The 24030-nt window shown below is 50.0% G+C and overlaps 1 protein-coding gene across 1 annotated transcript in view; it reads left to right on the top strand.

The window, feature by feature from the left end:
• Window positions 1-24030, top strand: part of ZC3H3 (zinc finger CCCH-type containing 3) — a 192638-nt gene that overhangs the window by 133860 nt on the left and 34748 nt on the right. The window contains exons 6-9 of the mRNA XM_075085955.1: window positions 11794-11878; window positions 14514-14669; window positions 17230-17299; window positions 22785-22916. Of these exons, the coding sequence (XP_074942056.1) occupies window positions 11794-11878; window positions 14514-14669; window positions 17230-17299; window positions 22785-22916 (443 nt within the window). The remainder of the gene's footprint in view (window positions 1-11793; window positions 11879-14513; window positions 14670-17229; window positions 17300-22784; window positions 22917-24030) is intronic.

The raw sequence follows: 24030 nt of genomic DNA, 5'->3' as shown, positions 1-24030 counted from the left end.
AGCTTTGTGCAGGCACAAAAATCCTGTCAGAGGGAGAGCTGAGCAGCTCGGGGAAGTGTGAAAAGCATGAGGAAAACTAGGAGCAAACAGCAACATCTCAATATTAAGAGTAAATAACTCCCTCCGATGCTTGCACGCAGCCGGTAAGTGGTGTTGGAGAGAAAATGGAGAGAGGAAAACTAGGGGCAGGCAGGAGAGGGATGGCCAGTGATGATAAATCCTTACTGCACATCCTCGCTGGCGGGGAGGAGGGTAGAGATTTAGCTTAAACCACAGATGAGCTGCCTGGGCACCCGGGGATGGGAAATGAAGACGCCTGTAGATGACAGCAAGGATGAGGATGTTGCGGTGGCCGAAGGGGCGCGGAGCGAATGGAGCATCGCTTTCAGGTAATCTCTCTTCTGAGAGCATTAAAATGATGCTCAGCAGCAGTTTGGGGATGGTTTGCTGGTGTTTTTGCAACTCAGCTCTGCTCAGGACAGATTTTTCAGGGGCTGACTTGCCTGCAACGTCCTCCTGGCTGCTGGCTCTGCAAATAGGTACGTGCACAGTTGTGAGCGGGCGTCCATATGGCTTGTTTTGAAGTCTGCGATTCTACCTGCGAGCTGTTAAATCCTTGGCTTTGGTGCTGTGTCTGGAGGAGGATGGGCAAGGATCAGCCTTCGGAAGCATGGAAAAAAAGACCATAAAGTGAGACGAGGGGTCCGTAGACCAAGCAAATCCTGGTGTCAGTGATGTCGTATTTTTTTCAAGAGCTTTGCTAACGGCAATGGGATTTTCCAAAGTGTCTGAATCAGAGTAATCAGCTGCACAAAACCAGCTGGACGGTTGTTCTGCCATAAGCACCACTCCTGGGTGTTGAAGCTGTCACTGAAGGCAGCAAACATCTTGCTGGAGTGCAAGAAAAGGGGTGAAACCCCCAAGATGTGGTCAGGGAAGATGTTAGATGGAGCAGGTCCGGTTTTGGGGCCAGGTTTCAGGACAGAGTTGGATCACTGGGAAGGGTCCAGGGGAGAAGTGATGACTGGAAGGACTGGAAAAGTGGAGGACCTGGGTCTGTGCAATCTGCAGAGGAGGGCTGCGGGTCCCCAGGTTCATGAAGAGCTGCCAAAGAAATGAAGGATGTCTTCTCCATGGCCAGGTAGAGCAGCCAAAAACCATGGGGCTGAAACTGTTGCAGGAAGGGTACATGGAGAGCTTTTGAAGGATGAGGATTATGAAGTGCTGCAGGAAGTTGCCTGGTTTGACTCTGAAATCTCCATTATTGGGATTCTTTTAAAGAACAGGTTACATGAAATTCTGTTTGAGGAGGACACACGTGGAGTAGGTCCTGCCTTGCAGCAAGGAGGTGGACTTGAATCAAGCTGCTGCCTAACTTCTAGTTGATGCATTGGTGGCTTCAGTTTATGTACTGGGAGATGGTGGGAGGACTTGACTGTCCACCACTGGGCTTAAATCGCTATTTCTGCTGCTGCTCGGAGCACCAGCGTTTCCGAGGTAGCTTTTCCCAAGCCCAGATCTTGCAGATGCCATATTTAAAATGCTTGTTCCAGACTATTTTTTTTTTTTCCATTTATCTAAGTGCAAGAAAGTCTCTAAATTTGTCTGGCCATGGGGAAACAGCAATGTCATGCACAGGCAACTCAGCAGAGGTTGATGGATTCAACCTGTCCGTGAATATCCACCATCCAGGCTGGGACCAAGCGGAGAAACGCCAGCCCAGAGTGCAGTTTCTAGGAGAGGGATTGAGCCAAAGGCTGGATGGGAGGATTTTCGCAAATTCAGGTATCGGCCTTGATTTTGGGGTTTTGCTGAGGGGAGAGATTTTGGGCGTGGGGAAGGAAACGGCAATGATTTTCAAGGGATTTAGTTCTCAGAGGTGACCTAAAGCAGCTTTAAAAAGCAAAGGTTCAGTAAAAGGCACGGGGTGAGCACGCACCAGCGAGCACTGAGGTTCCGCAAATACTTGTCCCCCTTTTTGATCTCGGTTTTAAAATAATGAGGCTTTCACAGAGGTGTGCAGTTGTCTCGGGGTCAGCAGATCAGACCCGCTGGGTGGTGGTGGGGAGGGAGCTGCTCCCCATCGTGGCTTTATCGGGGGTGATGGGGCACAGAGGATGATTCCCCCCCCCCCCATATTTCCTTCCCCACTGGTACAACGTCTTTTAGTGAGGTCTCATTTAGGTTTAATTAGTCATGGTTTGGGTCAGAAGGTCCCTTCCAGGATTATTTTCTATAAAATACAAACCCATCTACTTATTTTTCAAGCTATTCCTTATTTTGCTGTAGTCTCCTTCCCCTGCCGCGCAGCACATTGGGTTTGTAACCGTAAAGCCCTAGTAACTGGTGTGTGTCAGTATTTTCATGTCATCTTTCAGCTCTCGCCATAATTCATCCTGCTTCGCAAGGATGGATTCAACAGATGCCGACGTCTCTTGCTTTACGATAACTGGGGCTGGCAGGGCGGAAGATTTGTGTGCGCTCCTCGGGTGCGAGCCTTCACACGTTTACTCAACGCTCTGTGTTTTCAACACTTGACAAAGTTTATTTAAAAGACCAAAAAAACAGCTTTTCCTTTCCCTTCCAGTGCCAGACGCGATGCGTTTGGGGTAGCAGAGAGACGGGAAACATTCCTGACAGTTTAATAGCTCGGAGTTTACTTACAGTGAGTTATAATTCTGCTGTTTGCCTGAATTTATCGGGTTGGTATTTTGTCTCTTTGTGGCCTGACTACAATAAGAAACTCGATGCTGGTTGCCGCGGCTGATCCGTCAGTGCCGTCGTGCCGTCCCTGGCGGGCAAACAGGATGGGCAGTCATAGAATCGTAGAATCATTAAGGTTGGAAAAGACCTCTAGGATCATCAAGTCCAACCAACAACCCAACACCACCGTGTGTCCTCAACCATGCCCTGAAGTGCCACGTCTACAAGTCTTTTAAATACCCCCAGGGACGGTGACTCCCCCACCTCTCTGGGCGGCCTGTGCCAGTGCCTGACCACTCCGTCAGTGAAGAAATTTTTTGTTTGGTGCTTGGGAGGAGTTCAACTTTGGTTCTGAGGATGCACCTCCTGCAGCCCTGTGCTGTATCGGGGCCAATTCTGGGGCTACCAGGAGCGATAAAACAACTCACCCGTCTCCTGGAGCAAGGAGGAGAGTAGGGGTGTTGCTTCAACTCATCTGCAGCCCACTTCATTACTGGTGACACGGTATGGGGGACACGGCTTGGGGACATGGAAAGCATCACTGCAAACGCAGCAGGAGTTTCTGAAGGTGTTATCAGCAGAAGCTGCCTGGAGAGATTGGTGGTTTTGGGCATCACAGAGGTCTGTGCAGCTGCTGAGAACTGTGCTCTCATCACACATGTGGCTCTGCTCCCAGAGGGCTCGCTGCAAGTTCTGTGCTTTTCTCCTGAATGCTACAGATGAATTGTAAAAATAAAAAGACTTTTTGCTTTCCAAGCCAGCTGCTGAGCTCAGATGTACCGTAACTCATGGAAGAGGCTCAGAAGAAAACATCTAACTGCAAACTCAGGGCTCGGACACCCACCCCTCAACCCCATGCAGGACGAAGATGTGGTATCAGACATGGAAAAGCCCTTTACCCCTGGGATGATGTTGGCAGTAACTAGTATTTCTGCAAAGATCAACAGGACAGTCTGGCTGGAGGCCTGTCACTAGCGGTGTTCCCCAGGGGTCTGTGCTGGGTCCAATCCTGTTCAACGTATTCATCAATGACCTGGATGATGGGACAGAGCGTAACCTCAGCAAGTCCGCTGATGATACTGAGCTGGGAGGAGTGGCTGATACACCAGAAGGCTGTGCTGCCATCCAGCGAGCCCTGGACAGGCTGGAGAGCTGGGCAAAGGGGAAAGTAATGAAATTCAACAAGAGCAAGTGCAAGGTCCTGCCCCTGGGGAGGAACAACCCCCCGCACCAGCACAGGCTGGGGCCTGAACTACTGGAAAGTGGCTCTGTTGAGAAGGACCTGGCAGTGCTGGTGGACAAGTTGGTCATGATCCAGCACTGTGCCCATGTGGCCAAGCAGGCCAGCGGTGTCCTAGGCTGCATGAAAAGGAGTATGGCCAGCAGGGCGAGGGAGGTTATCCTCCCCCTGTACTCTGCCCTAGTGAGGCCTCATCTGGAGTGTTGTGTCCAGTTCTTGGCCCCCCAGAGGAAGAAGGCCAGGGAACTGCTTGAGCAAGTCCATTGGAGAGGTACCAAGATGATGGGGGGACTGGAGCACCCCTCTTATGAGGAAAGGCTGAGAGATGTGGGTTTGTTCAGCCTGGAGAAGAGAAGGCTGAGGGGGGAACTCATCAATACCTAGAAATATCTGAAGGGTGAGTGTCAGGAGGATGGGGCGGACTCTTTTCAGTGGTGGGTGCCCAAGGACAGGCCAAGGTTGCAGTGGGCACAAGTTGGAAGGCAGGATGTTCCACTTAAACATGAGATAAAACTTTGTTCCTGTGAGGGTGGCAGAGCAGTGGCACAGGCTGCCCAGAGAGGCTGTGGAGTCCCTTCCCTGGAGACATTCACACCCCGCCTGGACGAGGTCCTGTGCCCCCTGCTCTGGGTGTGCCTGGTCAAGCAGGGGGGCTGGAAGAGATGATCTCCAGAGGTCCCTTCCAACCACCACCATTCTGTGATTCTGTGAAAGATCTATTTTTTACTTTACAGAAGTATTGGAAAATAGGCAGCTGGATGGTGTGGAAGGCATTCAATACATTGCGATTAATTAAGCAAGCATAATTATTGGGTTTCTCCACTCACAACGAAGCTCTCCTTCATTTCTTTCTACAGCTGCTAAGATGTTATTCAGACACTTGAGGAATTTCCATGAAATTGGGGAAAGAAGCAAAAGGTCCCTGCAACATAGCATTTCACAAAGAAATTTGAAAAGGAAAATGAAAAAAAAAAAACTAAACCTGACCCTGTATGAGATTGAAAGCAGCAGAAACCAAATTAAGGTTTGACATTGTCCAGAAAGTAGCCCTGACCCCAATCTCGGCACGAGCCGTCACTACTGCAGTGAGAGCTATTGCACGCCGTGAGCTGGGGCTCGCTCCGGTGGTGTTTGCCAGCGTCCAGGCTGCTTCCCATGGGCAAACCCTCACCTGCACGACTTCCTCGGATGAGGTTTCACCTCCTGGGAAGCGTGCGGGAGCCCCTGTGTGATGAAAAGCTGATGGCTTTGGGGATGCTGGTGTGGCTGGGCTTTGCCTGCTGGAGGGATGCTCATGGAGGGGCAGCCAGCCCCTCGAACAGCGTGATTTATTGGTGGTTTTCAAGTTTTTCTCTGCAACCGTAGGACCCAGTAGCCTTGGAGATACCCATATTCTCTCATGATTGCTGAGCTCTCAAAGGTGGAGGTTTAAGACGAGCTTTAAGTTCTCCCGAGCTGCTGCCACGTGCCTCCCAATACAGCTTGATGGTGGCATGGCTATGGCTCTGACTTCAAATTATTTCTAAACTCGTGGTCGAGTTCAACCATCCAGGGTCTTTCCCCGCATCTAGATACGCTCCCTCCCTCCATCCTGCTGCGTAACATCCCCTCCTGCCTCAGTTTCCCCACCCTGCTGCCACGGCCTCTTAGTGTGCAGCTGGGCAGACTGGAGATGGGAGCTCCTCTGCTGCATCCTGCTGAAGGTGGATGACTGATGCTCACAAGCACCATTTCAGATGCGGTGGGAGAACTCCACGCTCGACGAAAGGAAGAGGGTGATAACCACGGCGCAGGGAGCCACGCGCTGGAAGAAAGTGAGCTCTCGGCTCCTTGTTTACCAACTAATTTTAGAAGTGCTGAGCACTGCAGAAAGGCACTTTCTGCATTTGCAAGGATGATAAAGTGCTCAGCACCACCGTTGGGCCGGCCGAAGGCTCGCGAGAATGATGCTCTCTCCTCTGAGCTGCTTGGCTTTTTAAAAAAGGAAGGGGAGGATTTAAAACTGGAACGTTTCCACCACCCGTCCTCTGCCACCTCTGTTTGGTGGCACTTTTAAGGCAGGTGTTCAAAGAGGAATTTGCCCCAGCATGCCGGGTTTTGTCCTTTCTCATGGTTCATGGCTGTTAGAGCAGCTTATCTGCTGTGTGGGAGCATCCCAAGCTGCAGCAGCTTGTTTGCCCGTCGTGGCCTCAACTTTCCTGCCTTCTGTCTGCAAAACATCTTGAATGTGTTGGGACCAAGTGGTGGAGGGGTATGGAAGAGAGGCCAACCCAATGCACCAGGGTGTGAGAACCCAATGCACCAGGGTGTGAGAACAGCGAAAACTGGAGTGTTGTTTTCCTCAGGTTTCAGCTGGTTTGATGCCGCTTGTGCTGGGGCCCACTTGTGCTCAGCCCCTTCGAGCCGAACTCCTTCATTTTGGGATTGCTCAGTCCCTTGTCCCCTTCAAGCTCAACCCCTTGGCTTTGGGATTGCTCAATCCCTTGGCCCCTTCACACTCAGTCCAATGGCTTTGGGATTACTCAGTCCCTTACCCCTTTTGAGTTTAATCCCTTGGTTTTGGTATTGCTCGATCCCTCTGTCCCTTCACGCTCAACCCCTTGGCTTTGGGATTGCTCTATCCCTTACCCCTTTTGAGCTCAATCCTTTGGTCTCTTCAAACTCAGTCCCGTACCTCCGGCATCGCTCAGTCCCTTGGCCCCTTCAAGATTAATCCCTTGTCTTTGGGATTGCTCAATCTCTTGACTTCTTTGGGTTCAATCCCTTGTTTTGGGGATTGCTCAATCCCTTTTGAGGTCAGTCCCTTGACTCTGGCATTGCAGGAGCTGGTGGGCAGGGGTCTGGTCTCCTCGAGGAGCACCGCTAGGTCCAGCACTGCTTGCAGAGCTCGATGCTCCGCAGCAGCCGCTCCAGGCTCCTTGCAAGCATCTGCTTGTACGACGACACCGAACCCGGAGCGTGCTTCATTAATTGAAGGTTGCTTCACTAATAAAACACCCGTGACCGCCTGACCCAGGGATGTGCACATCCCTGTTAGGAGCTGGGGTGCAACCAGTCAGGAGAGTGTGAAAAGCTGTGCTCGTGTAGTGGCAGCTCATCCCTTGTTTTGCTGTTACCTTCTGGAGAGTGAGGGCTTCTGCTGTCCGGTGAGTAAAATAAATTACCTCCAGCAGCTGCTAGTGCTGATCATCTGAAACAGTGGAACCCACTTAAATGAATAATAATTAAAGAAATAAATTTCCCCGAGTGCCAGCCTCAAAACTTTTTGTTCAGCAATAAAACGAAGGAGAGCCTCGCAAAATGAATCGCTCGGCTGTTTCTGAAGTAGGCTGCCTGCGCCGCGGCGGGCGAAGCGGGGTTATAATGGGACTTATTAAAGGAGCTGGTGTGGTTCAAGGAAACCTTTTCCTTGATACCAAGGTCATGCGTGAAACAGGCTGAGCAGAAGCGAGCGCGGTTAATGACAAAACCCCCTCCCTTGAATGAGCAAAAAGTAACGGGAAGCTGGGATGACCCCGTTACAGTCACCCCCGAGTCGGAGCATCGGATGGTGGAGCCGATCGTCTGTCGGGCCGCGGTCGCTTGGGCAAAGCCCTGATTGTTTCCCTCCCTGTGTGAGATTTCCATAAATTAGCCTTGATTTGGGGCAGTTAAAGCAGATGGGCGGCAACGGGCCCTGTGGTTTCCCCTGTCCCCAAGGAGGGTGACCTGAAAGGTGGGCGCAGGCTGTCACCCTAACGGTGCCCTCACCCTCTTGCGCATCCCTTGGCCCTGGCACACCCTGGCTCTGCAACTGCTCCCTTTTTTTTAGGCTATTTCTGTTTTCTTCAGTCTTCCCACTGTATAAAAAAGAAATCACTAGATCAGATGTACAAACAGAGCTTTCCACGTGATATGGTCCTGGTCCTTGAGCTGTGCCATAGGAGCAATGAACTCCTTCCTAAATAATTAAGCAGGTAATAATTAGCCACTCTCCCTCCGTGCAATATTTGCAGCTGATTTTTAACGCAAAAGAAAACTTCAGGTGTCTTTTTTGGAGTGCATTTGTTGCATCGCAAGCCCTTGGGCGAGGGGGGAGCTGAGCAGGGGTGTTGGAGCTGGAGGGAAGCATCCCGCTCCCCGTGCTGGCATCCTGGAAAGCACTGACCGTTGCTCCCGTGTGCAGTTTCTGGGCTGCTGAAGCAAATCTCTGCCAACCTTTCCCTGGAGGAGAAGGGCGAGGTAGCAGGTGAGGGAACCCTGAAGCCCTGAGCTTTTTGGGGTTATGGAAGAAAAAAAAAAAGGTCCTAATTAATGTATGGGTGTTGGTGGAGGGGCGCAGCATCCGACCCTCTTGTTTTAAGCGGGTTTTGTGGTCGTGGAGCCTTCGACAGGGAAAATTGTGCCTCTTTCTCCTTTTCCATCAAAAGCTGGAATTTTGAGTGGGAGGTGAACGCTGCGGAAAACACCGCGGGACCGCTCAGCTGTGGATTCCTTTAGAGAAGCAGGGATTTTTAAAAAAAAAAAAAGGAGTTAGGCTGTAGCCCCCGCTATTAATCATAGCTGTAATCATGCATTTAATGAACATGACAGCTCCCGCTCCCTCCGGAGAGACGCGTCGAGTCTCACGGCTGGGTTAGGTACAACAATCACTTCTCGATGCTCGCGCTTGATAACACCGAGAGCCGCCGGAGCAGCCGGTGTCAGGTTGGGATGATGCATTAAGAGAAACAACCCCGTTTGCACAGGCCGTGTATTTCCTTACAGATGATGCGCTTCAAACTGACTAAATCATTAAGAAAAAGGAAAAAAAAAAAAGAAGAAAAGCAGAGGGAGAAAAACACCTGTCCCTTATGCGGGGTATAAAATATCAAGCCTGACGCTGCTGTGCTGTGTGTAATCAGTTAAAAAGCCCTTAATGTGCACTTCTTGATGCTCTCCCCAGCAGCTTTTTTTTTTTGCTATCCTTTTTTTTCTCTCCCCGTTGTTCCCGCTGCCTTTGAGCGCGCACACGGGAGGAACTTGCCGTGCCACTTATTTAAATCTCTGCAGCGAGGGATTTTTTTGTGATACAGAGGAAAACATTCATATGGGATGTGTGACTTGCTCTCCTGATCCTGGTCCCGACGCTGAGGCTCTCCCCAGTTGCAGTGCAGCTGGAGAGACAAAATGGGACAGATTTGAGACCGGCATCTGTCCTGCAAAATCAAAGTGTCTTATGTCTGGACCCGAACGAGATTCCCAGAGATCAGAGTCAAGCCCTGGGGGCATCATTTTGGGTTTTTGTTTAATTTCGCCCAGACTGCAGCAAATTTCAGCTCCTAATTTATTAGTTTAACCCTTAGCCAGTGCTCTTGGTGTCTTTTGCTCAGCCCCCGGTTTCACACCACGTGAGTGACTTTAATAATACAGATACACCCTGAATCTCCTCTGCCTGCAAAATATCAGACGCTTTGTATTTATTAATGGAGATCTCTTGCTAGCGGCTCTAACTGCGCATCCCGAATCCGTAACCACTCTAAAAATCAAAACTTGGGCTCCTTGGACCTCCTTAAAGGTCTGAGATATCAAACTCTCTCTCCTACATCTCTTCCCTGCTGCTTCGATGCTTGCAGAGCTTTGCTTGTATTTCAACTTGCTTTTTGCACGATGCAAAGGCTTTTAAAAATACATCGTGCCGGAGCTGGAGTTTCCTCCGTAAATCCCAATCAACAGCAAAAGGCGTAATTATGGAGCTTCTTAACCAGCAGCGTTGCTCAGCGTGGGGCTGCCTCCTCCTGGGTAAATATTTAGGTGATTTTCTAATAGTTGAGAGATGATTTGCACTCAGGATGAATAATTAGGCAGTGAGAAAAGCGTGGATGAAGGGTTTCTTTGCCAGCTGCACGGTCTGATGCTTTGCCAGACCTGCTTGGCATGCTGGATGGATGGCATCTCACCCGGATTTTGCCGTGGATGGGACCAGCCCTCGGGTGGTTAAACTGCCTCTGGGCTGTGAGTTATTTCACAGCAAGAGCCTGCAACGAGAGGTGCGCGTTGCCTGTCCACGTATAATAGCATAACTTCTTGCCGGAAGATAAAAGCTGGGCAAAATAACCCCCAAACATCATGCTGCGGGTATATTATTGCCATATATAAATTAAAAACCTGTGACATGAGGCTGTTGCACCCTTTATTTATTTACTTATCTACTTATTTCTTTAGTGATTCCTCCTTTCTGGCCAAGCTGTTGTTGTCAGGCTGCTTTAACTAAAAGGATGGCACACAAGCACGGGAACGCATTCATCCCCAAGAGTCCGCTTTTACGCCTGGGTATTAAATATTTAGAGAGATTGTCTGCTGCCCTGGGGAGCCGGCTCCTGGTATAGCCCGTCCTGCTGAGCTTGCTTTAAGGAGCATTAAACATAATTGCGGAGGGCTGAGGGATGCTCTATCCCTACCCTAATGGTCAGACTTTAATTTGGGTCTTTCTCCCTGCATCAGCTGGGAGGTCAACCTGGCTCGAGTGTGCTGGCCTCTTAACCCATGTCCTCGCTAAGAGATGCCCCACGGTATCTTCGGAGCGATCCAGAGTTGATAGGCATTTATTTTAGCACTGAAAACTAGTTGAAAAGATGCTCCTACAGCCCGGAAGCTCTGTGACGAGGGGGAAACAAAAAAATAATAAGTATAAAACCCCTCAGCGGTGGCTCAAATGCCCAGTTGATACTTGACGCGCTTGCGGCAAGCTCGAACGCACTCGGCGGTGAGTTGCACAGAGCTTGCTCGATGCTTCTGATCGACAGGCATGTGCCGCCCGTGCCAGCATCACGCCTGCGCCAACCGCTTCTATTTGCAGAGGGAACAGATGGGGCTTCGCCGATGCCGGCAGCCCGAGTGACAGCTCGCGCGCGGGGAGAGCGTGGTGCCGCGCTATCAAATTCCACTCGCTCACTCCCCAACACGCCCGGGCTGGCAGGTGAGTGACTGAGCTGCTCTCGTACCACCTGGAAAGCTGAGATACAGCCTTTATTTTCAATTCATTCTTTCCTACGCCAGTCAAGGACAATTTAATTATGTGGGTGCATGTATCGGAGGCAGGTGCTGGGCTTCCCCGGCCGGCGGCAGGGAGCAGCCAAGCCAAGCGTGGAAATTTGCTGGACTCATAACACAAGCGTGTGAGTTATCCAGAGGGGATTTTTTGGCACTTTTGGGTGCTGAGGGGAAAGGTCCCCTCTGTGTTTGGAGCTGACAAGGAGCCCTTTTGCCATGGCCGCTCCGGAGGTGCCAGTGACGTGGAAATCCGTAAAGAGCAGCTTCATCCATCTGGGCTCTGGGAGCCACATGCTTTGGGTTAAGCAATAAGATCATAGAATCATCGAATGGTTTGGGTTGGAAGGGAAGTTTCAAGGTCATCTAATCCAACCCCCCTGCAGTGAGCAGGGACAGCTTCAGCTAGATCACGTTGCTCAGAGCCCCGTCCAACCTGACCTGGGATGTTGCCAGGGATGGGGCATCGACCACCTCTCTGGGTAACCTGGGCCAGTGTCTCACCACCCTCAACGTAAAACATTTCTTCCTCATCTCCAGTCTAGCCCTACCCACCTTTAGTTTAAAACCATTAACCCCACGTCCTATTGCTGCAGGCCTCATTAAAAATACTCTCTCCATCTTTCTAATCAGCCCCCTTTAAGTACTAAGAGGCTGCAATAAGGTGTCCCCACAGCCTTCTCGTCTCCAGGCTGAGCAACCTCAACTCTCTCAGCCTCTCTCCCCACCAGAGGGGTTCCAGCCCTCGCACCGTTTTTTTGGACCTAAGATACTGAGGGCCATGTGAATTCCTGCAAAGCTGTATGATTCTGAGCAAATTATGTTTTTTTCTCTGTTTCCAGCCTCGAGGTTGCATTGTGCGCCCAGTCCTGGCTCCTCTCCATCCAGCTGCCTGAACAGATCAGCTACGAGCCGATACATTGCCAGGTCTGTACTTGCGGGGACAAACGGTGTGCTTCCCCTCCGGATGCCGCGTGTGATTTATGCTCAGGAGGGTGTCAGCAGCTCGAGACGCAGCTATTTAACCAGCTGTTTATTCAGTGAAGCTCCGGCCGGTACTTTTCCCCCAGCCTCTGCTACGAGGTGCTTTTAAGCTCAGCCACAGTTTCTGCTTGGAAAGGGTTTGAAAGGTTATTAGCATTTAGCAACACCTTTCTGCAAGCAAAGAACGCCAACTACTGCTCGGAAAGTCCCTTTTTAAAGCAACCATATTATTCTCAAGGGGTATTTTGGGTTTTTCCCCCTCACTCAAAACTCCATCCCAATTTAACCCAGAAAATCTGCTGGTTTTCCTACTTCACTCTCCCACCCACAAACTGGGAACCAGCCACTGGTGGCAACTGGAGAACACCATATGTGGGAGAATGACGGCACGTTGCCGGTGTTCAATGCCCTGCCGGCTTTCTCCTTGCCTTATATATTTATTTTTTTTTGCGCTACAGATGTGCCACATATCGTTGTGTCCTTAAGTATGAGCATTTGCAGACAAGTCCCTCTTAATTGTAGCAGACTAAAATTTATTCCCGAAGTATGCCTGTTCCAGATGTCTGTATACAGACAGAATGCCAGATTCTAAGTATGTTTTATCATATCTTACCACTAATATCAACTAATTAAATGTGCCATCGCAGTTAACTGGTGCTAGAGTCCAGCTCGCAAATGCTTTCTCTGCAGGTCAACGTGCTGGCGACCTGGCCAGGTATCACAAGTAGCCAAGGTGTTGACTATGGAAGAGCCTCTATTCAATATCATGATTTCAGCAAAGAAATATTCTTTTTCTGAAGGCTTGCCTTACATTAGCCTTGGAAGCACCTCAGGTACCAAGAACCAATTTGTGGTGGGACTTGGTGTCGCCCCCACCCCCGAGCCATTCGTGATGAAAACGGTGGTGGCATTTCTGATGCTGAAATGGGGCTTTTGTATTCAGCATTTTGGCTGTATGAAGTTGTCTTTTTCTCATTGCATTTTAACTCAAAAGCTGCAGGCAACCAATGATTCTAGAGGTTAAAATGTGCAGTCCTCCCTGAAATAATTTCCTTGAGCGCCTATTTATTGTGGTCAACGCTACTGTGACCCTTAGACCTGTGGTTCTTGCAGCAGGAGGACCAAGACTATGGAAATACATAAACATCATATAATATATATTTTACGTCTCTTAAAATAGTCTTATATAAAAATATTTATCCTTAGTCTCTAAGGAAGCAATGCATACAACTACCCAAGGTACCTAGGGCAAGCGGCTAGCTTTGGCCCATCCAGAGCACTGTGTCCTCTGCAAAACTTGAGTCGACCGTGCTGCACCATCTAATTGTCTGCTCGGAGAGATCAAATGTGCCCTCTGAGGTGTTGCATCCACCCAGATCTCAACACTTCCCCTCTTCCTCCTGGTCCCATATATCTCTGTAGCTGCTGGGGTAATTGTCTCTTCAGCTGGAAGCTTATGGAAAACATGTGCTAAGCAACTTTCGATATCCTTAAGTAACTTCTAGTGGTACCAGGCAATTAATAGCCAGTCTTTCTGATATTTGGTGTTCCCTTGTGTTCCTGTGGCTGTCACGTAGGCCGTCACTGAGGCCCATAAGTAGGTGCCCGCTTGAAGACTTGAATAGCCCTGGGGGGTGCAGTGGGCCAGCTGGCACGGGCGCATGCTGAAGAGCCCTCTAAGTTGTTCAGCGTTTGCATCCTGTGGTGCACGAGCCCAGCGTGGGAGAGGATGTTTTCTGCCTCATCATGTTCCCCAAAACTGCAAGATGGTCTCTCCATACTCATAAAATCATAGGAAAGAATCACGGTCATGGAATTGGGAAGGGATCTCTGGAGAGCTCTGTCCTTCCTCCTGCCCCAGAGGGCCTCTTGTCCTTCCAGCATATCTCCCTGAGAAGGTCTGGTTCCACCTTCTCTAGACCATCCCATTAAGAAGTCACAAAGGGCAATAAGATCCCCCTTGGTCTTCTCCTTGCTGAGCAGATCAGCCCATGGCCTGTGCTCAGATGGCCTGTGCTCCAGCCCCAACCAATTGGGTGGCCTGCACTGGATGCACTGCCATCCATCACTGTCTGCTTTGTACTGGGAGCCCCAGACTGGACCCAGCGCCCAGCTGTGGTCTTTCAGGTGCCAAAGAGAGGGGGTTAGATGCCCTCCCTGATCCTCCCAGCTGCATTCCTGCTCATAGAGCCCAGGATGCGGTTGGTGTCATCACTGCAAAGGCACCTGGCTGACTCCGGGCTGCCTTGTTGTTCCCCAGGGTCCCCAGGTCTTCTGCAGAGGTGCTTTCTAGGCAGTTGGCCACAACCTGTCCTTCTGCGTGGGGTTGTTGTGTACCAAATGCAGATGTTTCCAGGGAGATTGGCCTTATCTTGCAGATTTTTAAAGATTCAGGGTGAAGTTGGCCAAAAATAAAAAAGGCCTAAGAGCTGTGGCTCACATGAACTTCGTGAATATCTCATCCAAGTGAAATTTGGGCTTCTCTGTGACTTCAGGTGCTGTTGACCTGTCTCCTCTACATCATTGTTGCGTTGAAGTTGGAGATGTTACCTCACCCTGTCTGTGTTTCTCTGTTTAGCCGTGCTGTTCAGCGAAGTTTGGCCATCATTCGTCAAGCCAAGCAGAAGAAAAAGAAGAAGGAATACTGTATGTACTACAACCGCTTCGGCAAGTGTAATCGCGGGGAGAGCTGCCCCTACATCCATGATCCAGAGAAGGTGGCCGTCTGCACCAGGTAGGGATGGACACAGCAACTGCATGCTTTGGCCCATCGCAGTAGACAGGGCCATTGGTTGGCTTTGGTGCTTGCTCATGTGATATTCCCCAGGGAAACAACCCAATATGGAGACGTAAGACCATGAGAGCAGCTGTTCTGGGTCAGGTCCAGGATCTCCCCAGCGTTGTTGGGCTAACAGGTACCTACAGGAGGAGGACAAGATGAGGCAGAGAGAGAATTGCTCTTTCTCCTGGCTGGGACCTCTCAGCTTCTGGCAGCGAAGCCCTGCAGCCCGGTAGTGTTTGGTTTTCAACTGCCAGAGGTTGCCACGAAACCATCATCATGTAATAGTCAGCAGTTCTGTTTCTGGGGGGAATTTATTTAGTCTTTTCTTTAACCCGTGGTATTTACGGCAATGGGTTGTGCAGCTGAATTATGGACTATGTGAAAAGTGCTTCCTCACCTGGCTGCTCACTCATCGCACTGGGCGCCTCCTCACTTGTGGTTCATGAGAAGGATGGAATAATCATTCCCCGATCACCTTCTAGGTACCATTTATAACTATATAGTCCTCCCTTCTCTGTGCAAACTTCTCAGCCTGGAGAATCATGGCCTGTTTAATCTCTTCTGGTACTGTTTTTCTAATTTTACACAGCATTTTACACCTATTAATGCTAATAAAGCGTCGCGCAACCAGCCTCCAAGTTAAATACACACATTTTGGTTGTTCTGCACAGGCTGTGAAATATTTATTTCACAATTTGGAGGTAGATACCATCACCAGGTCCTTTACGTTTAATAAATAACCTTCCATATCGTAGTGCAGAAGCTCTAAAAGAATTTAAAAAATCAGAGCAGTGTTTGAAAAATTAGTAATAAGATCAAATCAACATTTCTTAAATATACTCACAATAATAGTCAGTAGTCGTTTACTTACTGCTTTCAGGTTGAAGGTGCCATCAGGGTTTGCTGGGTGGAATTTAAAGGCTAAAACATTTAACCAGTCCCCGAAGAGATCATCTGTCCTGAATAATTTTGTGGGTCCCGGGTAATACCTGATGCAGATATCGGGGTGGTGCAGATCTGAGCTGTGTGACTTGAGAGCCTGCCCTGACCACACAGCGGGTGATTCCTTCTAGCAGCATTTCTCAGATCCACTCGGATCCGTGCAACAGGTTTGAATCCTTCAGCCTGTGACGCCACGCAGCTCCGAGACTTGATAATTTATTACAGGAGAACTGATTCATGTTGCCAGCTCATTATACCTGCCCAACAGTTGATTAAACTGTATTATTAGTCGTTTTAAAAGTGTAGAAAAGCCAACTCCACTGATGAACTCCTTGAGTAATTTCTCCCTAAAATTGCTGCTTTGCTAGAAATCATTTGGAGGTTGCACAAAGCTTGATGGGAGACCATATAGGAGGGAAAGGTGATTTATTTTTTACTGATTGCACTCGCTCTCACTCATTCTCCCATTACACATCTTCATGAGCACCGAGGCAGATGAGCCCAAGATGTCTCCTTGGGATTACTTCTGGTGACAACAGAGGACAAGGGATGCCAGCTACTGAGTCCTTGCTTTGAATCCTTGGTTCTTCTTCTGTTGGTGACCACGTCTCGTTTGGGGCTGTGCTCTTTGCATACTTTAGGACAACACTGATTTACTCCCGGTCTTGTGTCTCCTTAACTGGTGCCTTGTAGCTCCAATCCCATTCTTTAGCTTTCTGTTGTCATCTCTTAGTTTTCTCCGTCTGCTATTGTTTTAGGGTGCCTATTTTCTGGATGTTTTAAGAAGCTGCTCGTAGCTATGCTGTGATCACAATAAACCTAGTTGCCACCAACCACCTGGCTCTCACATCTATATGTCCCCATTCATACTTTGTTCAAACCAATCTGAATTTGAGTTTATTTTTAATGAACCCCTCCATGCTCAGCTCTAAATTCACACAGATTTTAGAAGTAAAGCTGGGGCGTATTCTGTGCTCCTGAACCTCCCTGCAAGGTTGTACAGCTCAGAACACGTACCCCTGCAGTCTGCTTTTGGGGGGTTCAGATCAGTGCTCTTCCCATGATAACACGTGTCTTTTATTAGTCTGCTGTCACACTGGTAGCTTGTAGGAGAACTTCCGAGTCCAAACGTCCTCGCGTGCTTTGGGATGTTGGATTCGGTTGAGTGTCTGTCTCTGCTCCTCCTGGTTGTTGGCCGCTCACACCCAGAGGTCTTCCTGGTGCTTCATACAGCATCTGGTGTAATCAGGACTCTAGGAAGGACCTTTCTCCTTCTGGGAGCATCATCTCTGAACCTCCTGGTACAGGTCTTGCTCTGCCTACTAATCAGCAGCCAAATTCGTTGAAAGAGCAAAATCCATCAGGAAGCATCAGCTGCTCTTCTAAGAGGAAAGAGCGTTACTGATTTAGGGTGTGAAATGGGATTTAACAGCGAGTTTGGCAGCAGTCATGTGTATTCCCAACCTCAGGACAAACGTGGCAGTGGGGCAAGGCAGACGTTCGGTGTTTTACACCTGCACGTTTTGTGACCCACCTCGTGCTCAACCCTCTCCTTGTTGTGTATCTATAGGTTTCTCCGTGGCACGTGCAAGAAGACAGATGGAACCTGTTCATTTTCCCACAAGGTGTCCAAAGACAAGGTCTGTATGGCTTCCCAATGAGCACGGTGCTGCTCTACGAGCGCGCGGACCTACGCTGACGGTTGTACAAAAGCCTACCTCATTGAGTGCTTCCCACAGAGTTCCTTTGTAGTTTGCTTGCCAAGCTGTTCAGGCTCATGATGGGATTGTGAGAGCAGTGTGCCTCTTCAACCGGTGCGGTGAATCGGTAGATGAATGCATTAAGCAGCAGATTGGAAACCAGAGCACCTGGGGCTGTGTTGGGTAACATGCATTGGGTTAAGGAGTGCTTAAATACCAGAGATCGGAGAGAAAGAGCATGGGCGTAACATTTGTGTGCATCTAATCCTCAGCTACCTTCGTAAGGCAACCCTTCCCTCTAAATCACCCTGTGCTGGAGTTGGAGGAGGATGATGTTTTAACATACAAGAGCTTGGAGGTATAAATTAACCTTTCTTTAAAAAACAGGCAGTGGAACCAGCTGGCAGAATGGCTGTTGAGTTCATCATAATTTTCAACCTTCTTGATGTATTTGGAGCTCCGCGGTTTTATTACACAGAGCGAGGTGGAAAAATAATTAGGTTTTCTGTAGGTGATTATCAGTTGACGATTTAGCAGATTAACCTCCATTCAGTGGCTAGGAGCTCTGGTCAGATGTAGCTTTGGAGACCTCGAGTGTTGAAGCCGAAGTGAAGTCGGTGCTGAAGGTTAAGTGTAGCTGTGGGTCCTTTGCTGGGATGTGCCTCAAGCACATATTTACATTTCAGCTTTGTCGGATGGATTTGGAGGGTCATTTCTCTGCTACAGACAAAGGATCACCCAAACAACAGTAAGGTTAATCCCACTGAGGTACTGAAACACCAACCAGAACGGTGTCGCTGTGGTCTGTGATTGGCTCTGGTGTCAAGGCACTGCTGTTGGGATGGAGAAGCCAGAAAGCGGGATGTGAACGAGGACTGGTTTCCCTGGAGAAGCCTCTAAGGCTCAGCCCTTCATCATGTCGCCCAGTGAGTCCGCAGCCTGTACCCCCTTGGCTGTATTTCTGTCGCGTCATTCGCCGAAAGCAGCTTTGTCAAAGCTTTCACAGCTGTGCCTGGGGCACGGCGGGGATGGGAGCTCGCCTGAGCCGTGCTGGATCTGGAAGCGCTGCTTTTAATTACTCAAGCTTTGATTATTTATCCCATGCCCTGTGAATTGTCCTTACAGCACCTTCTTCTCCCCAATCCCTTCGAGCATCCCTATCCTCCGTTCCCCCGCCACAGCATCGTGTAGGTAATTACGGTGCAATTACTGACCTGTAAAGGATTTAACCCATGGGACGTTGGGTCTCATCAGCACCTGGGACAGGACCTTCTCCAACATTATTTGCCTTTGGGCACGCAGTTTTCCTCTCTCCCTTTCCCTCCGTTTGCCTAAGGCACGTTCGTTGTCAGTAGGGAGCTCATAAGTTATCCTGACGGTGAGCAGAGTCGCTCTGAACGAGGCACGAAGCACCATATGTTTTTTACATGTATCTCTCTTCAGAGTCACTTAATCACGAGTATATAAAATAGAGAAGATAGACTGGGGACAGCTGTACTCTCTGACTGCTGGCATGTCAAAGGAGGGATGGGGATGAGAATTGATAGAAGGAAAAAGGGCTGGTTTGGGGTTGGTTTTTTTTCTTCCTATAACGTATAGTTAGACTTCAGAAGTAAAGAAGCCAAGAAAGAAGGAAGTTTTGCAAAGGGACTGCTTGTTGGTTATCCAAAATTGTTATAATTAATACAGATTTGGAGTGGGCACGGGGCCAGCGGCTTCTTTTCACCTAAGCGAGTGATGTGCAAGTGCTAACATCATCATGCAACCCACTGCCTGTGCCTCTGAGCCGAAGGACTGATACCCGTGCAGACTGCCGGCACCGTTGGCTTACACCTGTATCAGCAAGTTAAATGGACTTCAGCAGGTGCTGGAGCTTGGGTTTGGTCCCAGGGCAAAAACCTGGGTGAGGCTTGGGAGATGGAGATGGCCAAGGAGCCGTTGTGGTCGGTTTGGCCGCAGCCACGTCCACCAAAGGATGCGATGGCTGGATGTGGATGGGTTTGTGCCAGCTGGTCTCGATACCTGGGAACATTCTGCGGCATGTTTAATTTGCTGGTGGAGATATGGCCTCAGTTTCCCCTCCAGAAAGACCGTTGTATCTTGGTGCCTCAAGGAGGACCTCAAGCTTTTGGCTTCTGGGCTCCCTTTCGGGTGGATAGATGGAGAACAATGGCTGCAGCGTGGCATGGAAAACTCAACCTTCGCCCCTTAGCATCACCCTCATCACTTAGGAATTGGGGAAGAATAACTATAATGTCATCATGGTAATATAACTGAATTAAAAAGGAATGGCCATGCTGAGGTCTTTTGCAAAAGAGCTGGTTTGCCAATGGCATTCTGGGGTCAGAATCTCTGGGAAAGGGTCCCACGGAGCGTGGGTGGCCTCTGCCCATCTCGCCTTTGTCCTTAGCAGTTCACTGCTACTGAAGCATCATCTAAACCCAAGCCGAGTCATTAAATTAACAAGCCTGCAAACAAAGCAGGCAGGTGCCGGCTCTCTTACGTGCCTTAGAAACAAATGCTTTCAGAGCACGTGTTTCTGGCCATGCACGTCGCGCTCCGTGGGGAAGGAGGATTATTTTTTGCAGGATTAGGCACCCCAGGGGCGGTTCAGAGGTCTCCGCTCACCACCTTGTCGTCAATGCGGGCTGGAAGAGAAACAACCTTCTTTGCGGAGTTCAATCCTGTTTCAGGGTAATTTATAGCTGTGGGGATGCTGCTACCCAAAGCGAGAGGCGACTTTGCTTTTCAACTCCCGTAGCTCCCTGTTAACCCCGGTGATTACTAGCAAAGGTGGCGTTAGCCTCATTTTTCAGCGGCGGAGAAAGGCAGGTGAAGTCTCTCGGCAGGTGAAGTCTCTCGGCAGAGGAAGGCAGCGGATTCCCCTGGCTCGTGGGGTTTTTTGGTCTTGCCTCTGTCACTAGGATGGAGCCCCGTACCCAGTCCAGGAGGTGAAGAACCAAGGGCCTGGGGAGGGGCTTAGCTGTTAGTTTGAGGACAAAACTCTTGCTCAACCTTGGGGCGATCCCGTGCCTCAGTTTCCCTGCTGAAAATTAGGGACAGTCCCTCTGTTTTCTGTGGGGAAGCTGCATGGGTTCCGTGGGGAGCTTTTCCCATCCTAAGCCAGAAAACCTTTGCTCCAAGGAGAGGATGCTCTCTGGGGCGGAGGGCTGCTCCAGGTGGGCACGATGCTTTGCAGATGCTTTCAAAACCCAAACTGTCCCTCTAGCAATGGGAAAAGGAGCCTGGAGGAGAAGGAAAGCTGGCGGTTGGGGAATTTTGCTCCGCGGGGGATGCAGGGCAGAACCCTCAGCCGAGGAGCATCCATCGAAGCGATGCGCAGGGAATTTCTTCGCGACGGGGCAGAGCCACCGGCGCATCCCGGTGATTGAGAGAAACCGGTAAATCTGAATGAATGGGTTTCTGAGTGAAGGTTAGCGAGGGGCTAGGGCTCGGGCAACCGCCCGCTGCTGCTACAACAGCTTTTCCCCTTGAGGAACTCGAAAAGAATCAGCATTTTTCTCCCTAATAGAGCTTCAAAACTCTGTTGTGAGCAATTTGGAAATTCACGTTGAGTTTCGGGTTCATTAGCTGCTGGCTCCAAAGCGTGTACATAGTCAAAGCTGTCTAATACGGACGCACCGCACCAGTGCCTTGAATTAATGTTATTGTTATTTGTGTGGACGTAGTGGGGTGCAAACAAGGTTAATTGAAATGAGAGTGCTGCTTCCTCTTGATAATGGCTCAGGCTTGACAGCTAGGAGGAGTTTATTTTTGTAGAAGAGCTGCTTTTATTATCCATTTTTATTAGAGCTAATTTGGGCTCTATATCAAAAACTACATTAAGGGAATCATTTACGGTCACACCACCACCACCAAAAAAGATAGCCCCAGAGTCCTGTCCTTTATGTTAATGTCTGCAGTTAAAAGACAATTAAAAAGAAACTCTTCTCTTTTGAAGCACCCTTTGTTTTCTTTCTTCTCTCCTTCCCCCTCCTGTCTATTCCTGTCTTTGCCTCAAGTGAGCCAGTTTAGTTAAAACCGTAATGTGCCCTTCAGGGATTTTTCCGGATAGCCTCGGCTGTGGTTATTGCAGAATTGTAAATATTAGTTTGGGGACGCTCGAACCGGCGGGACTGAGGTGCTACCGGTGAACGGAGGGATCGATACCGTGCCGAGCAGTAAGGAAATTTGACGTGTAGGCGAGCAGCAAGGGATTGAGCAGGAGGAGCCGGATCGTCGTGGTGGCTTCAGGAAGCGCACGTTCCCGTCGGCAGCTGCGTAGTCGGGTCGGGAAGTTGCCTGCGGTAGCCGGTGAGTTAAGGATGCTGAAATATCGCAGCAGACTGGTAATTTGTTTTTAATTATAACAGCTGGCAGAAGGTGAAGTGTGTGGTTTGAGGACGACGAGGATCCTTGCTCGTTCGCTTTTCCCCCTCAGTTGTCGCGCTGCTAAAGCTCGGGAGCGGCGAGCGCGGGAGCGGGGCTCTGCTCCCTGTATCCGACCACTCTCCTTGACTGCTTGCGGCAGGAGCCCGGGCTCTCCTCCTCCTTTCCCTCCCTCCTGGAGCATTCCTCCTCCAGCCCACAGGGACAGGCATCATCACATCGCTTGCAGCACTTGAGGGGTACCAGACTGATGCCTTGGCATGACGCAGCCCCCCCCAAAAAAATGCTTGTGAAGGAGGAAGCGCTTGTTTTCCCCCTTGCCAGCACCCACCTTCTGGAGCCTTTACCTAACCACACGCTGTGCATCCTCCAGCCACCTCCATACCCACAGAAGAGCCAAATAGGGGGGGCACCCCCACAATGCTGTTTTGGCGCTTGCGTTGGCCAGAACCCCCCATAGGAGAGGGCAGCCGGGCTGAGCATGAGCCCTGCGCCACTGTTTCCATCGCAGCCACTGCATTGCCCCTCGGGAACGGTGTTCTTGGTCTTCGATGCGCTCAGCTTGGTGCCTTTTGTGAGCGAGGAGCCTGGGGAGCAGCCACCCCTTCTGTCCTCTTCAAGGTTAGTTGGGAGCATTAGCAGAAGATGAACCTGCCATGTGCACTGTTCCAGCAAAGCCCCCGTGATAGCAGAGTTTGTTACAATTCCCCCATCACTTCCCCGTGCCCTACAGAGGCAGTTTTCTTTCTGGTGGCAGTTTCATGCTTTCCACCCTCTCTCCAGCATCCTGAAGGATGCTAAAGGCAAGCGTTTTCACCCCCAGCGCATCTATACACCGGGACCAGGTAGTGTCAGGGAGCTGTGTTGCAGGAGACTGATAGAAGGTCTAAAAATACCTCCAGGACCGGTGGCTGGCAAAAGGCGTATATTTATTTTACACATGTCATGGTTTTATTTCAGTTCTGGGTGTTGGAACGGTTCCTAATCACAAGTCGGGGGGGAGCGCTAATGGGTTTCTTATCCTCTGCCCTTGCAGATGCCGGTGTGCTCCTACTTCTTGAAGGGGATCTGCAGCAACAGCAACTGCCCATACAGCCACGTCTACGTGTCCAGGAAGGCCGAAGTATGCCAGGATTTCCTCAAAGGCTATTGCCCCATGGGAGAAAAGGTAAAAAGGGGACCAGCTTTCGGGGTCCCGGGACAGATGCGCCTTTGCCGAAGCCACAAGCTGTTTTTCGCGCGAGCTACGGCACCGAAGGGAGTCGTAGAGCTGGAAGCTGCTGAACACCTGGATGTGATGTACAGCAGTCCTGTGCCTTTCCAAAGTCCTGTGGGCAAAGTGGCTTGGTTGCCTTACAGGCAGGAAAAAAAAGGAAACAAATTAAAGGCTGCAGCTCGCAAATATTGTGCTGGTGTTTCCTGGGAAGAGCTTCCCTGTGGTGTCCACGTTACCGGAGTCAGGTGCTCGAGCCGATAGCATTTGCCCTGAAAATTGGTCAGTTAAATAGATGAGAAGCAAAGGAAAAGGATTATGAGTCCGTTTTACATAGAAGAGACCACAGACACTAACGCTTATTTTGCACACTGGCTCCGTGACGGATTAAAACCTGACCCTTAGGTCTTGTGGCTCCGTCTTAGCACCAAGGCCACCCTTCCTCACCCACCCCGCAGCAACTGAGCCTCAAGCTGTGCCCAATGATGTTCCCGTGGGCTTTGTGGAGCCCACCTCCAGGTCCTGGGAGCCCTCTTGATTTAGATCAATGCAGTGAAGTCCTACATGGACTTTATGTGCACTGTGGGTAGACTTGCAACCTTGTCCGTGAGCTTACGGCACCCTACGTAACACACAGAGCTCGAGGGAGAGCAGCTTTCCTGGAGTGGGGCCGACAGCCAGCTCCCACTTGCTGGTTTCCAAAGGAATTTTAGGGCTGTTACATGCAAAGAAATGAAATTTTGAGGTTTATCTGACACCTCGTGGCTTCCTGCTTCTTTGTAAGTGTCGGGAGAAGCAGGAGGCAGCGAGCTCTATTCCTCGGTGGTGCGGAGCTACGCTGCTTCGTGGCTAAGGGGAAGGGTTGGCTGTACTGGTGTTCCCCTGGGAATCACAGTGACAGTCCTATCTGACACCTCTTTGCTGTTTTCCATTAATTTAGTAATATTTTTGCCTCTTAGTGTGAACTTCTCTTCCATTAGTAGAGCATATGGGGTTTTTTGGGGTCCAGTGAACAAGATACGGGCCACCTTCATTTGGTTTCGCCAGCTGCCATCTCAACCTTGCGAGA

Source organism: Phalacrocorax aristotelis, chromosome 2, assembly GCF_949628215.1.
Source record: "Phalacrocorax aristotelis chromosome 2, bGulAri2.1, whole genome shotgun sequence".
In the NCBI taxonomy this organism is placed as follows: domain Eukaryota; kingdom Metazoa; phylum Chordata; class Aves; order Suliformes; family Phalacrocoracidae; genus Phalacrocorax; species Phalacrocorax aristotelis.
The sequence above is the reverse complement of the archived record's forward strand: the minus strand, read 5'-3'. Positions and strand labels throughout refer to the sequence as shown.